Below are 15,787 nucleotides of genomic sequence, written 5' to 3' on the forward strand. Positions count from 1 at the left end.
GTATTTTATGGTGCCATTTTAAAGTCTAAATCCTCAAAAACGAACCAAACCTCAAAGACAACCCAAAAAAAAGAACAAGCTATGTCCCATCACTAATTGAAGAAGGTGGGGGGAGAGATCATTCGTTTTTGATGTATAAAACTTTGAAATGAATGCAATCCTAAAACATGAGCCTTTCCATCAAAACCCATTGGCCATTTTCATCATATTTTGCCCTGTAAACTATCGTTTTTATAGCTTCTACCTCTCGCCTCCCCCCTCATATTCATATTCATTATATATTGAAATATCTTTAGCATGAATTATAATATCACTCTAAATTACTAATGTGTAATGTTTTGCTATCTGATACTTCTAGTCTTTACAAACTTTTACAATGATAACCTTCAGCAAAAATGTGAATAATTATTTCAATTGAGCGTCGGCTAAAATCTTGAAACATTCAATACAATTTTAAGTACCATTTTTCTTTGACAAATGTTGTTTTTTTTATCATAATTATTATTTACTTTTAAAATTTACAAATAAAATTAAGTTCAAAATAATTGAATATTATACAAAATATGTAGTTTTTAAACACACGCAGTATTGTTATTTTAAAATATCTGAACTTATATTTCTATTGTATGAAATTAGGAGTGGCAGTAACTTTTTTTTATATCTTTACAACCTTTTTTGTAATACAGTCGCTCTTAGTTTTATCTGAATTTGATTTGTTTAATCTCATACAGTACAATAACGTATACTTCTGTAAAATCTGATTTAGTCCCTGGTTCTAATACATTGTGAGAGATTGTTTGCGCCTATCCTTGTGTCAGAAATTTGTCTTTCATTTAGGTATTTTAGTTTTAGTGTAGTTCTAACACCAATTATATAAAATAGGAATTACAATGTGACACTGTAGTAACTACTAAGTATATATAGATAGAATCTCGACACGATAATTAAAATTTTAAAGTTTAATGTTGAAAAGATTTGTTGATTTACAAGAATCAAATTAAGCATTATGCATTTAATTAAAACAATAAAACTTAATTTTGTATTTTTTTCAGATAAGAATTTTGTCTTTATCTTTTAATTGTTGTATTTAACAATAAGCTAGATAAAGAGATAAAAGGATAACGGAATCTTCAAGCTGCTGAAATTCAACTATTCTAAGTGATAAAAAACAAACATAATTAGTGATTTTTGGAAATAAAGATTAAAATAAAAAATGGTTTCAGCAATACTACGTTAATTAAAGCAATGATGGGAAGCATAACTCCAGACCTAGTAGAATGGATCGTCAGTGATGACAAGGTGAAAACATTATTCATTTGAATAGGTCGTCTTCTTTATACATATTTATATTTTTAGGTCGTCTTCTTTATACATATTTATATTTTTAGGTCGTCTTCTTTATACATCTTTATATGTTTAGGCCGTCTTCTTCAAACATATTTTCATTTATAGGTCGTCCTCTTTAAACCTATTTTTTATTTATGTCTTTTTAGTTTCAATTTGTTCAGGTTATCTTTTCAATATTTTTTAATTCTATTTATAAGTATCGTCTTCTTAAAAAGTTCTCCATTTTTTATGTTTTCTTTTTGATTATTTTTCATGTTTTCACCCATAGTCGGTCTTAAAGTTTTGTTTTCAGTACGTTAAACCGGGATTTTAAACATTTTTCAATCGTTTTGTTCTACTTACTTTTAAATTTGTTTAATTATTTGTTTAGTAATATTGCTGAGATATTTAGATCGCATATTTAGAAATATTGTTTCAATAATGTTACTTAAATCAGCGACTAGGCCGCCGACTTGTCTGTCCTATCTTTGTCCTATCCATGTATTCTGATGATATATAATAATAATATGCCCATATATGCGTCAACCATATCTAAACTATCTCTACTAATCTATCATCATTTAGTCCCAGGCTCGCGTAAATAGATTTTAAGATCGCAGAAACATGCTTTAAATAACATATTCCAAAATTTCAAAAAAAAATATTTCCTTTTATTTGAGTTATAGAAAATGTAATCGTAACATTTTACCTAACTTATCTTTAAAAAAATACTGACAATGTAAAAGTCCTTTTTGTTTATTAATTGATAAAAATGTTCAAGGAGATACCTTTGATATGGAAAGGGGGTGTTCCAAAAATATTGAGATAAGACAGAGTGCATTTTGTGGGATTTTTGTAAACTCTAGAATATCTAAACATAAATGATAAACATGATTTTTGTTTCCAATTTCCTAGACTCCACGTAGAATTTTTCTAATTAAAAATATCTTGCACACAATCTTTCCTTATCTATGATTAATTCTATATCACTTGTAATAATTCTACATTTTTTCATCTAGGTGAATATGCAAGTAATACCTTTAATAAAATAATTCAGCCAATCTTACATTATGATCCAAAGGTTGCAACCTCTTACGCAAAAATCTATGAAAATTTTGCCGATTTTCTGAAATACTAATGCTAAGAATAAGTGCTTTATATTTTTGTGTTTGTATCAAAAATATATATCCAAAAATATATAGTCTAATAAACAAGCATAAAATAGAAAATACGAAAAACCTTTATTTTACGGATAAAAATGGGTTTTTAAGTAAAGGCCCTTAAGGCGCACTGACTCTTAACCATGACAATTTGTAGTCTGTTATTTAAATCTATAATCTACAAACTACTCTACTAGTCCACAGTAAACCCAGTGTTCTATCTGTGTTGGTCGAAATGTGTGTGTGTGAAGTAAGCGAGCAGCCAGTAATTGGTTGTCTAAAAATTCATAATTAATGATTATATTCATTCTTCAATACAGTTCACGTTTACTCCTCCCCCCCCCCCCCCACGCCCAAACCTTCCCCTTACTTTATTCATATATATATATATATATATAGGGCACATAAATCAATCAATCAATCAATAAATTATTATGGCAAGACTCTATTTCATGTCCGTGTATCTCTATGAACACTAAATAATCTATGCATTTATACAATGCCAGTAACAATATACAATTAATGCCTCTATGGGCCGGGATGTATTTACTAGGTTACAAACAATTTTAGCATTTTAAAATTTCTTTCTTTGCACCATATTTCGCAGATTTCTCGTGTTTCTTTTGTGGATTTATAATCGTATTTCTTGGTTCATGGGTCATGGGAGGCTCCACAAAAAAATGAAGACCCTGTCAGTTCAGCCGTTGTGACGTTTTATACAAACCAACAAATACATGTATATCATAAACATAGATTCAGTCTAATTATAAAATTCTTATAAATGTTTAGGACAGGGTCGACTTTGAAATGTTGCAATGCCTTGAACTTTTATTGTACTGTTCTAACTCACTTGTGCTTTTCTGTAGCCCTTTACATGTACATTTTAACACCATAAAGCACTTGTTAGTTTTTGTTTTTAAAAAGTAATTGGCACATTTCTCATCGATTTTTGTTGGAGAGCTTGAAACCTTTAAATCACAGTAATATCGGTATAGTCATTTTTCTTATTGAAAGAAAGGTTTTTAACTCTCGGGGTTAGAAATCTATTGAGATAAATATTTCATATCCTCACCAGTCCAATAGAAAATGGCAAACATTATTAAATTGAAAAGCGAAGAATTGTAACAATAAACAAATGCATTATATTAAACCAGTTAAATTATGGAAAAGTAAACAAAACGTGAGAGGTGGTAATGAAAAGTCTATCTTTTAAATAATTCACATAAAAGAATTAAGCTATAATATAATAATCGGTTATAAACTTCAGAATATCACTTGTACAAGTATTTTAAAAATCACAAAATAGTATACTTTGTTTCAAAAAAAATTCTGAAAAAACGACTTTTTTGATTCTTTTTCGATTTTAAAGGTTTGCTCCACCATGCCGTCCCAGTCCACTCTTCCTTTGTTCTAAAATAATAAAAATTTCTAGAAAAATAATAAGGAAAGATTAATAAATAAATAAGTAATAAAAGCATTTTCTTCAGAGACGGGGAAGAAGTCTAATTAAAGAGAAATCAAAAATAAAATCAACAATGTTGTAATTATTTGGAAAAAGCATGACAACATTTAAGGGATTGGAGACTTAATAGAATTGAGTTTTGCCACAATCTTAAATTTACTAATTCCTATATTTTTGCAACCCATTGTCGTAAACCTTAGATTTTTCAAACCATGAATTCTGTTAGATTAAATGATACATGTTTGAAATATCAAAGGTTTACACCATCAGGTTGCAAATATATAGGGGGTTAGAACATTTGAGTTTGTGGCAAAGATTTAACCTTCAATACTTTATCCAAGTAAATTTGCTGGAAATATCCTTGTCTTCATTCGAAAATTTCATCATTTTTTTCTAAAAGAGTTTCTTGCAGAAAGAAAGAAATTGATGGACGAATATCTTCATCATTGTTAAGAAAGGTTTTTATTAAAGGAACATAATTCATGAAACTCGTTGACTGTCTCTTTAATAAAATGCATTTTTACCTTTTTTTCTTCGCAAATTCTTCCTTTTACTTTGAATTCTAGGCCTTGTTCGTCTTGAAACTGGAATTGTCCGAGAGATCCCCTGTTTCCTGGTTTCTCGGCCTGTTTATATTTTTTCTCAGTTTGACTATATTTTATGACAGTTGAGGTAGTTGGACTATACTTGATATTAGTAGTGCTATATTTGTCAACGGAACTACTGGGACTACTTTTATTATTTCCTGAACTATATGTGTTCTCGGTTAAAACATCTTGGCACTCTGAAGCCTGAAGAACCTCATCTATTGAAGAAATTAGGTCATCGGTCCAATCAATCAAATCGTTTCGTCCGGACGTTCCAGAGATTGAGTTAGAGGACGAGGGCGGGGTATCCGGGATCCACCCTGCTTGTGAGGCCCAGGAGCTTGAACCATGTGAAGATGACCCAGTAGCTGAAGAAAATGAGGTTAACGAATGAAACGTTTCGTTTGTTCCACTCATTGAGGAATTATCGGTCCATTTACAGTCAAAACTGAATCCCAATTCCATCCTGTAAAGTCTGAAATAAAATGATTTAATAAAATTCTAAAATATTGTTTAGTTCATATTTGTTTGGTTTAAATATTTTTTAGTTCAAATAGAAAGTTACTTTATATTTGACATGCATTGTAATTTATTCAATAAAATGTTTTTGCCATTTAGACAAAAAAAAATAAAAAGGTTTGATTTTGTTCTGTGCAGGTAAGTAACATACAAAATTTCTTTTTTTTAAGATTTTTTGAAAAAATTTCCAAAGTTCTAATTTTTAAACTCCACCAATTGTATAAGAAAAAATATGCAAACATTTTTGTTTCTTGGATTTTGAAGAATAATTACTTAAAACAGTTAAAAACTAAAATTTTTTTTAAAAACAGGGTGAAAAACTCTCTAAAGGTTAAATGGTCTTTAATTTTTAATAAATAAGGCGTGTAAAAGAACATATATAGCTTTTCAACATCAAAATGGGCAAAAATATTTAAGTATTGAATTAATTAAATTTAACGCCAACAAAGATGCTTAAATATATAAATGTTGATTACACAAAAGTTACAGCAACATTGAAGAAAAATTCTTTGTTTCCAAATATAAGGCCCGTATTGTGGTCCGGGTATTTATTCTAAACTGTGCAAAAGAAAAACAACGACATAACATCTGTTTTCGGAACAAGGATTAGGCTTCTAATTTATTCATTTCTTGATTATGATGATCGGAATGAAAAGAAACAAAAACAAACACAAATAAAGTATAATATTTTATGATGCAAAATTACTTCTAGAATACATAAATGTGCAATCGATCAAAATTACTTGTAGAAAATGTAAATGTACAGTCACACTATAGTTTCTTAAGGGGGGGGGGAGTGCTTGCCCCCCATTGCCCCCCCTTGTTGCGCGCCTGTAATCCTGTGAGCAAACAAATTCAAACTTTTACTGAAGTACTGAAAAAAGTGAACTGAAAAAAAACGATGTGCACGCATCTTTAATTGCGACTTTTTTTTTAAATGATGTTAAATATTGAAACATTGTAAATTAAACAATACAGTAAATTCATTTTTATACTCACCTACAATTGAGAGCAATGGTGTTTCATTTTTCTTCAAACTTGTTTTCCCCTGACTAGCCATGGTATTTAAAAAAAAAAAAACATTTTTACAGGAATAGTTTGTGCACTTTTTCACGATGCAAAATTGGTCATAATTTTTATTAACATAAACATTAAACAAACATCTGAACTGGAATGTACTGCAGCATACCTGTGTACAATCCATATTAAGTGTCTCTAATTATCAATACTAATTTTCAATTACCGCCCCAAAGAAATACGATCACAATCTATACAAGTGTACAGTGTTAGATACGTAAACATATCGTGATGTATGTATACAACTGACCACACAATTAATTAATAGGGAAATCGGTTGTGTACATCTGTGATAAGCTTTACCTCTTCGTTTTATTACTCTATGCTCTCAAGTCTCAAAATGATTATATACATGATTTAAACCGTGGCGCCTTTATCTTTATCCTTACTTTTGCTGTCATCGCGTCGATATCTGACTGAGTGAAAATAAACAATAAATTCCTACCCCTGAAACTAAATGATTGATAATAGTGTAAAATATCTAAATGATAACATATCGGTAGTCAGCGTTGTTTCCCACGTTATTTATTTACCTAAATTAACTGATCAAAACTATTTTTTAGAGACAAATTTTAATCTTTTTATAGTTAAACAATTTCATTTTTTTCGCAATTCCGGACCGAATCGATCTATTAAGAATTATATTTCTAGGGGAATCCCCTTTTAAAAATAGATTAACAGGTGTAGCTTTCTATGGCCTTGGGGTTTTACTCGAAAAGTAGTAAAAAATAACAATTTTAAAAATACTACAAGCTAAAATCTGAAATTATTACAATTAAGAATCTAAATTATTGCAGTTTGAAATCTAAAAATAATACAATAATTAATCGAAAAAAAGTAAAATTAGGAATCCAATAATATTACAATTAGTATTCTAAAAATAGTACAGTTTAAAATCTAAAAATAGTATAATTTGGAATCTAAGAATCTCACAACTTGGAGTCTAATAGTAATATAATTTGGAATATAAAATAATATAATTTAGAATCAAAACAAAATACAATTTTAAATCTAAAAATCTTACAATTTTGAATGTAAAAAGAAATAAATAACTAGAAAACATCTACGCATGAGCTCAGCTTAAAACCTCATTCAACAGTTTCTGGCCCCCTTTTCAATGTAAACATTAATTTTTTGCAGGTTGTCGGGCATTGGAGAAATATTGCAAGAAGACTTGGATTTTCTAGGTCTATTCCAGACCTTGAGATAGGACGGAAACATCATAGAACATCATTTAATAGGAATAGGGGAGAACGCCATAAACTTCAGGTATTTAAGTTTTTGGAATTAACTCAAATCCTTGTATCGTATTAACCTGACCTGAATTATTTTATCTCAGGGTTGCAAAGAAGCCTTTTTAAGCCTTTCGTTCATGATATTTTCAGCTGTTTTTAAACAGTACTGTTCGTTAATGATCTTAATTTTATTGATTGCGTTAACAATTGTTTCATGCATTATAAAAATATGTATTTCCATTCTTAAATGATTTTAGAATTTACGGTTTTTGCCGTTCGATAATGGACTCTTCCTTATATTAAAAAAAAATGTGAAGGGTTTCCAATAATCATTTAAACCTTAAAATATTCTCTTTTCGATTTAATTTGTTAAAAAAATGTTTACATAACAAACAATATTTTAATGTTGAGAGATAATTATTGTATGTATATATATACTATATATATTCAGGCACTTTTTCGACTTTGGGAGCATCAGCGACCTGATTTATACACAATTAAAGAACTGAAGGTAAAACTTATTCATTTTTTCTCTCAAAGGATCGCTGCACATAAAATTTGCTTTTATTCTATTGTAATAAATTTTTTAGCTCTGACTAAAGATAATAAACAAAACATTTTTTTCAAACGAGTTTTAAAATAGAAAAAAAAATAATGTGTTGTAACAGACCCAAAACAATTCCCATCTCTACCTCATCTCTATGATATCTTCCCTCACATAGTTAACTTCACATTAAAGTTGCTCTTTATGTCATTTTCTCTATACGTTTCTTATTAAATACCTACCCTAGTCCAAATGCTATCCTTTTCACAATGCTTAAATCTTTTGGTCCCTAGCATTTTCTATCTGCTCCTCTATTAGCATGCGGGTAATTAGGTTTCCTTTCCTTAATCTAAGGAGAACATTTGTTTATATTTTTGTACGTTTGTCTAGAATGTTTTGGCTGCCGAAGGGCTTCATGATATGTGGATGTGGGTTAATATGATGACTCAAACCTCCATACTCAAAGAACAGGTACAGTCATCGTTATGTAACAGAAAGGATACTAGATGTCGTCTTTTAAAGATCTTTGTATGTTTCGTTCTCAATAACCCTGAGGCAGAAGCCCAAAGGAGTTACGAGTAGTCGGCGTAGAACAAGCTCTCTCTCTCTCTATTAAAAGACAGAGAAAGAGCCTATTCTACGCCAACTATGCGTAACTCCTTTGTTTGGGCTTCTGCCTCAGGGTTTTTGTTAACGAAACAAACTTAAATATTTAAAAGACGACATCTAGTGTCATATCTGTTATTTTAATTACTCTATGATCTTTACTATCAACTAATGTATAAAGTTTAGATTTTAAAAAAATTCAGCTTCCATAATGTACTCCGATCTTTCTATCGTAAATATTACGAGTATATTAGTACGTCTATAATATCTATATTTTTTTCGAGGCTCAAAACAAAGCTAGGAGAGAATTATAAACACGATTCTTCAGAATTTATTTTTTCTTAACTTTATGGCTGTTCCGTTTTACACTAATAATATCAAACTTAATCTTGAGATCGGCATTGTTAAGCATATTTCTCATACTTTGTGTTAAGCCCTAAATATTTATATACATATTTAAACTATTAAAATAAAAACACAGATTAAGGAGAAATAATTATTTTTCATTTTTTTTAATGTTTCAGGTTTCCGATGTAATCTACAGAAATATATCCTCCCCTCCCTCTACACCTAGTAGGAGTACATATAGCCCTAATAGGAAAAGATAACGCATAAAAATTGGATTGAAAATTCAAAATGTTTACCATTTTCTTAATTGTCTGCAATTTAATAATCTGTACTCGCAAAGTATTTATGGACTATTGCCTCAAGTTTTCATAAATAAACGGGCTAACTTATTAAATTAATGTTTAAAAAGCTGAGTTGTGAATCATTGGTGGCATTTTTTAAACAAAATGTTCTTTAAAGAATTTATTAAATATCAATGTTTATGTTGTTATATAGTTTACACCTCTACTCTCCACAAGTAACCCCTGGTCCCCTCTACTCTCCCTGGACCCCCTCCCCTCAACCTGGTGCCCCTGTGACCTCCCGGTCTACACCCAGACCCACCAACTCACCTCTGACCGCCAGGGAGGGATTAGGGGGTCAGATAACCTCCTTGAGGTCCACAACGTCAACTAGTTCACCATATTCAAACTTTTTCCAGGTAGCATCTCTTGCACTTATAACTTTAAACACTTTTTTCGTAATATGGAACGATTGAAAGCAGTTCGAATTGACGAACATTTTGTTCTTAAATACGAACATATTTTTCTATATTACGAATATAATGTGCTAAATTACGATTATTTTGTTCAAAATTACGAACATAATGTGCTAAATTACGATTATTTTGTTCAAAATTACGAACATAATGTGCTAAATTACGATTATTTTGTTCTAAATTACGAAATTGATGTTCTAAATTACGATCATAATGTGCTAAGTTATAACAGAATGTATTGTATATCTCCCAAATTCAAACTCCTTAACATTCTGTACGTAACTTCGAATAGAATATTTCTATTTACTATAAATGCTTTAGATAAGTAGCTGCCACTGCACAAACAAAATACTACGGGTTCGTCTGACAGATTGTTTCCAAAAGATTTATTTTATTTTTAGTAGCTTTACCACAAAACAGGGTGATAATGACACGCAATGTTTAGGGCACATTTTTTCATATAAACAAATGAAAACACTTTGTTAAACTGCGTATTGAAAAGAAAGATGGCGTAAATAATTCCACTGTAATTTTTGGTTAAACCCGTACCTGCATAAATAAAGAAGCAATTAAACGGTTTTTCTCGCTGTTTGTTTGTTTGTTCGATTATAACTCATGAACGATTTTCCTAAAAGGAACTGAGTTTTTGCCACAAATTCTGATTTTACAATTGCTATAATTTTGCAACCTGATGATGTAAGCCTTAGATATTTCAAACTATCATTTTTGATCTAAAATGATTCATTGTTTGAAATATCTAAGGTCCTCGACATTGAAATGCAAAGATATTGGGATTAGAAAATCAGAGTTTGTGACAAAAACTCAGTTCCTTTTGAGTGGAATTACCACGAGATAGTTCATAGCTTGGTTTGAAAAATTGCTTATATGTATTTCCAGACAAAATGTCAGTAGAAATATTTCACATTTTGAGAAATATTAATACTGATGTTGGAATTGAAGGTGACACGAAAATGATCTTATAGGGGGGAGAACTGAAGGATGGCATAAAGAGCTCGTAATATAAATATAAATCTAGTATAGTGTTTTTACGTCAATCGATCCTGTTTCTTATCTTTCATCATTAATTTTGGCGGGAAAAATATTTGTTTTGAGCCAGGAACTTTAAATACATTCTGATCACTTGTTAAACTTAACCTTTTCAGATTCGACCAACAAGTGCTTGATATACAATCAAATGCGACCAATGAGAGATCAGTTTCAAAATTAGCGATAAAGTGTCATAATGGAGTACACAACACAGGTGTTAAAACATTACGAAGAAAACTGAAACAAACAAAATCTGATGTCGTTTTCCACATAAAAGTCAGTCATACTCATGCCATGCCGATGCAATTTACATATTTCTTAATATTGGTCCATGGCCATTGTTTAATTGAATAAAAAAAAGACCTAGTAATTACTGATTGGATATCAGGTTTTATCTAATCGCAAAGTTTGATTTAGAACTTGTAAACGGGCGAAAGAATTTAAATGTGATTTTTTGAAAAAATCTACTATAAATATTTGAGAGGCTAAAAAAAATCAACAAGCTTTTTCATTTGTAAAATCTACTTAAAATTTTATAATATTGTGAAAAATCTACTTTAATATCATAGAGGCTGAAATATGTTATTTATTTTTTTAAAATCTGCTTCAAATATTTTAGAGACTAAAAAATGTAAATGGATTTTTTTTGTAAAATCTAATTCAAATATTTTAGAGACTGAAAAATGTTAAAGATTTATTTTGTAAAATCTACTTTAAATTTAATTAGAGGATGGATTCCCCGGATGAATCTACGACCTCGAGTATCTACATCTCTAGCCTAGATTCATCGAGGCCGAACTCACAAATGAGTGATTACTACAGCATTGGTAAGTATTATTAAGTGGAACTCTTAAAACTGTGGAATATAATGGCTACAGTTAGCCGGCGGGAAGTTATGATTTTAAAAAGTCCATTGAACATGCAATTGTGCAGTATCCACGACCTCATACCCATATCTTTTATTAAATTGATTTGCAAATTAATGGTAAAATGATTTGCTTTAAAAACTTAAGAATTCACATGAAATTGAGAAATTGAGGAATGGACATTTTTATGATAAGATTTGTATGGCATAGATCTCTAATAGAAATATATAAAAACTAGGCTGTGAACATTTTCTCTTTGTATTTATTGTAAAACAAAAACAAACAAATTTTGGCGGATTTTCAAGAGTAAAGTAAAGTTTCGTTGGGTTTCAAAATTTAATGGAAATCGAATTTTGTTGGCGGCAATTTTTTCGAATTCTGATTATATCTAAACCTTTCCTAGGGACATGTTAAGTTTCACACAAAATTTGGGCCCGATCGGTTCAGCCGGTTTGGCGTTTTTTGGAAACAAACAAACAGACAGACAAGCAAAGTATATATAGAGATTAAGTGAGTTCCTGTGATTTACAAATGATACCTTACCAAATCTTTAATTTTGTGAAGAAAAAAACGTATTTCAGGAAAATTAAGGAAAACTTACAATTATATCATGAATCATAAAACTGAAATGGGCTTTCTCCATAACTTTCAGTATTCCTCCAAGTAAGTTATATGCTCAATTAACCTCGGTACCCTTGAAGCTTTCAGCAATTGAAACTCATAAAAAAATTAGTGACATTGAAGTTTTTAGATTATGATGAATTCTTTGTATATTTAAATGAATTATTATATACTAGGCTTTTAGGGTGTTTCGCGCTCATCTTCTATTTTAATTGTGAACATTTCTCTTTGTATACATGGAAAAACGTGGATTTTCAAAATTTAAAAAAATCGAAATCAGGGAAGGTTTAAGGATGATCGAATTTTTAAAAATTCAATCATCCGTAAACCTTCCCTTGGGTCACGTGAGGTCCCGCACAAATTTTGGCCTGATCAGTTCTACCGTTTTGACGTTTATTTGATACACACAAACAAACAGACAAACAGATGTAGATGTAGATGAAGATACATATTTGTGTGTAGGAAACAATTTAAATAATTTCTTTATAATTTTTAGCAAGCATGAAACAATTGTTTATAAGGAAAACAAGCACAAGCCATTTAACGGGGACAAAAGTACAAACAATTGATATCTAAAAATGAAATAGTGGCAGAGCTGAAAATTTTAATTGACGAAACTGATTTAGGTCAACAAAAATTGACCTTAATAAGCTTAAAAGAGGTTACCATGGTAAAGTGAGGTTTTACGATTGGAATTTAAAGAGTCTGTCATTGTTTTTGTCAAGCAACTCAAAACTGACTAACAAAGCATCCTATCTGTATCGGAATATTTTCAGTTATATATTTGTTCTAAATAAATTATGTAAATATTTTGTTTGTTTTGAGGTGACTATATGAGCCCAGGGAGTAAAAAGGGAAGATCTTGTCCAAACACTCCTCTACTCTCCAGGAAACTTGCAAATTCAAATTTTTAAACTATTTTTTTAATTCCGACATTTTGATGTTGCACTTGATTCCTAGGAAGTGATGGTTAGTCAACATTGGAAGAAAAAACGTTAACAAATTCTTTATGAAACATACTAAACACATTTCAGAATTTTAGATGTTAGAGGAAAAGGGTGAGATATTCCTAACATTCTATTCATAATCTCCAACAAAAAGTTCGTAGATTTGAAAATCTGTCGATAAAGTCCAATTTAACGAACAAAATGTTGAAATTTTACTAATATAGTGTTGATTGTATAATATGACTATTATAATTATTCGGCAATTATTTTAGTTGTAAAAATACTCTGTTTTCTTGGACGCAAAAAAAACATATGTTTAATGTTCATATTGTTCTTAAAAAGACGTTCAAATGTCGAAACGCACAAATGTTTGGGCTAATTTTGAAGATATCTTTTTAAGTAGATTAATTCAATTAAGACTAGCCAAAGATCATCCTTTTAGCTCAGTGTGAGTTCACGTTTTATCGGTTCAGCCGTTTTCAACAAAGAAATGGCAATTATTTAAGTTTTACCAAAACTAAATTTTAGAATTATCATGTAGATTTGATAGTTAAAGAAAACAAAAAGCTAAGTTATACTAACTTTGTAATGTATTCAGTCAGAATATACCCTGTTTATTATTTATTGTGTTTATCTTGATTTATTTTGAAAAATAATATTTCATTGCAATCTGGTGAGTAGACGATCATGTTCTCCATCTTTTACATCTCCTGGTTGGATCAGACCTTCTCCAACCTCAGGATGGATACGTTCATACCCCAGGTCACACCTCATCATCTTACTTTTTTTATTCTTGTTCTTGTTCATGATCGTGTTCTTGTTCTTCTTCTTGTTCATGTTATTGGTCTTGCTATTGTCATTCTTTTTAAATGCGTTGACAAGCTTGAGTAATACTGCTCTTGTTTTTTACTTGTTAAGTTGCTGTTCTTGCTCATGTTAGTGTTTTTTTTGATATTGTGCTTGATATTTTACTTGTTCTTTGACTTGTTCTTGTTAGAATTATTGCTTTTATTCATGATTTTGTGCTGGTTCTATGTTATTGTTCTGTTTCTTAATCCTAGTATTTATAATAACTTTTTGTTCTTTTTCTTGTGTAAATTTTCTTTTATTTATTATATTTATAACACATTTTTAATATAGGTCTAAAGCAGAGAGGTGTGAGAACTCTGATAAGAAAAACATATATAACCTTCTATACAGGAAAATGGAAACAAATAATTGAATATCTACAATATATAATTTACATCTTTGATCTTATTTAAGTTGAATAAAGGTGCACCTGTATCAATTAAACTTTCAAATCAGGGCTTAGAATTTTTTTTCTGTGGGAGGAGGAAGGGGGAAGGGGAACAGGGATCTCTCTCAAGCTGTTTTTTTCTTGAGATTAATAATTTTGTTTACATTATCTCTTTTTTAGGCCGGACCTTATCAAACTAAGCTCTCCTATGCAACGCTTTTCAAGGAAAACATATTTTACAAAATACGCAAAGTACATTTCTGCATTTACGCATCAACACTTTTTAAGAATCAAAACAATCCCCGATAAACTAATACACTATAACTCAAATGTCGAGAACTAATCCACTGGACAACAATTGTAAAATATCTTCATGTTATTTAGAAATGGCGGAGCTTTTACTGATAAGAGTGAATATGAAACGGATGATGACAAGTCTGTAAGTCCAAAAATGTACGTGAGTCATAAAACTTTGTTGGTTGAACAAAATAATGCCGAGTCCCATGTTTCCAATGAAAAAGAACCTTCACATGAAAATCTGGGAAACAATATGGCGGAAACCGGGAAAGCGCGGGAAAATGCGCAAACCAACAAAAATGCCGCAGGCAAGGAAACTGCAAACCAACATCACAGCTTGAAATACCAGACATCAGACACCAATTATCAACAGCAATACAACATATCTCAAACAACAGCCAGAAAGAATACGTCCCAGAAATACGAAAACAGCATCACATTTAATATTGAACGACGAAAGAAAGTAGAACTTCCAAGCGTTGATATCACAGAGAGTCCGAGAAAACATGGAGAAAGCAGCTACAGTGATTATTTTGATAAGCTCATTGCTCTTATAGACGAAGCTGCTAAAGAATTATCTTTATGAAATATATATTGTTATATTACAAACTTTCTAAGTTTTTTTATTTCTAAAGAATATGTAAATGGATTTGTGGGAAAAAACTAGAAAAGGAAAAATTGGACAGACTGTATTTTAAATACAATATAATGTGTCCCAACAAACATTGGAATTAAAATACGACAATTTCAAGATCGGCTTGCATTTCTAACGGTGTATTAAAAGGCTGAACATTTACAAATGAAACTGACACTGAGTATTTGCCGCAAAATCTAATATTCTAATGACTATACCTTTGCGACACAGACTTGGTTGTGTAAACCTTTGACATTTCAAACTAGAACTATTTGATATAACAGAACTCATATTTTATCTAAGGTCTACAACATAAGTTTGATCAGATATAGGGATTAGAAAATCAGAGTTTGCGGCAAAGACTCAATTTCTTTGTTCGACTTTATTTGTAGATATCTAAAATATATACAGGGTGAGTCAAAAAAAGTGTGATTAGTGGCGTCTGGTGCAAAATTGTACCTTTTCTTGTGCAATTCTCCTGTATGGTATTATTTCAACATATTTTTGGAATTTTTAT

At 30.3% G+C, this 15,787-nt stretch overlaps 2 protein-coding genes across 2 annotated transcripts; one reads left to right on the forward strand and one right to left on the reverse strand.

Annotated features, from left to right (window-relative positions):
* Positions 1-1,056: 1,056 nt before the first annotated feature.
* Positions 1,057-15,248, forward strand: LOC111705935 (uncharacterized). Its single transcript, XM_023478647.1, has 12 exons — positions 1,057-1,299; positions 7,272-7,400; positions 7,818-7,877; positions 8,301-8,381; positions 9,041-9,114; positions 9,360-9,564; positions 11,396-11,495; positions 12,981-13,044; positions 13,784-13,864; positions 14,243-14,302; positions 14,520-14,564; positions 14,724-15,248. The coding sequence occupies exons 1-12, from the start codon at positions 1,246-1,248 to the stop codon at positions 15,220-15,222; spliced, it is 1,452 nt and encodes a 483-aa protein (XP_023334415.1). The 5' UTR covers positions 1,057-1,245; the 3' UTR covers positions 15,223-15,248.
* On the reverse strand, positions 3,001-6,389 carry LOC111705936 (uncharacterized). Its single transcript, XM_023478648.1, has 3 exons — positions 6,054-6,389; positions 4,473-5,010; positions 3,001-3,896 (listed from the first exon to the last, which is right to left on the reverse strand). Exons 2-3 carry the CDS (start codon positions 4,998-5,000, stop codon positions 3,804-3,806), a joined length of 621 nt encoding a protein of 206 aa, XP_023334416.1. The 5' UTR covers positions 5,001-5,010; positions 6,054-6,389; the 3' UTR covers positions 3,001-3,803.
* Positions 15,249-15,787: the final 539 nt, after the last annotated feature.

The sequence above is a fragment of the Eurytemora carolleeae genome, unplaced genomic scaffold (genome assembly GCF_000591075.1).
Source record: "Eurytemora carolleeae unplaced genomic scaffold, Eaff_2.0 scaffold590, whole genome shotgun sequence".
Taxonomy (NCBI): domain Eukaryota; kingdom Metazoa; phylum Arthropoda; class Copepoda; order Calanoida; family Temoridae; genus Eurytemora; species Eurytemora carolleeae.

What these genes read in the sequence shown, in the direction of transcription:
- LOC111705935 (XM_023478647.1), top strand. Translation starts at nt 1,246, where the DNA reads ATGATGGGAAGCATAACTCCAGACCTAGTAGAATGGATCGTCAGTGAT. An exon ending in ACACAATTAAAGAACTGAAG is followed by an intron (nt 7,878 to 8,300) that starts GTAAAACTTATT and finishes ACGTTTGTCTAG; the next exon opens with AATGTTTTGGCTGCCGAAGG. An exon ending in CATATTCAAACTTTTTCCAG is followed by an intron (nt 9,565 to 11,395) that starts GTAGCATCTCTT and finishes AAATTTAATTAG; the next exon opens with AGGATGGATTCCCCGGATGA.
- LOC111705936 (XM_023478648.1), bottom strand. Translation starts at nt 5,000, where the DNA reads ATGGAATTGGGATTCAGTTTTGACTGTAAATGGACCGATAATTCCTCA. An exon ending in GAATTTGCGAAGAAAAAAAG is followed by an intron (nt 3,897 to 4,472) that starts GTAAAAATGCAT and finishes TTATTATTTTAG; the next exon opens with AACAAAGGAAGAGTGGACTG.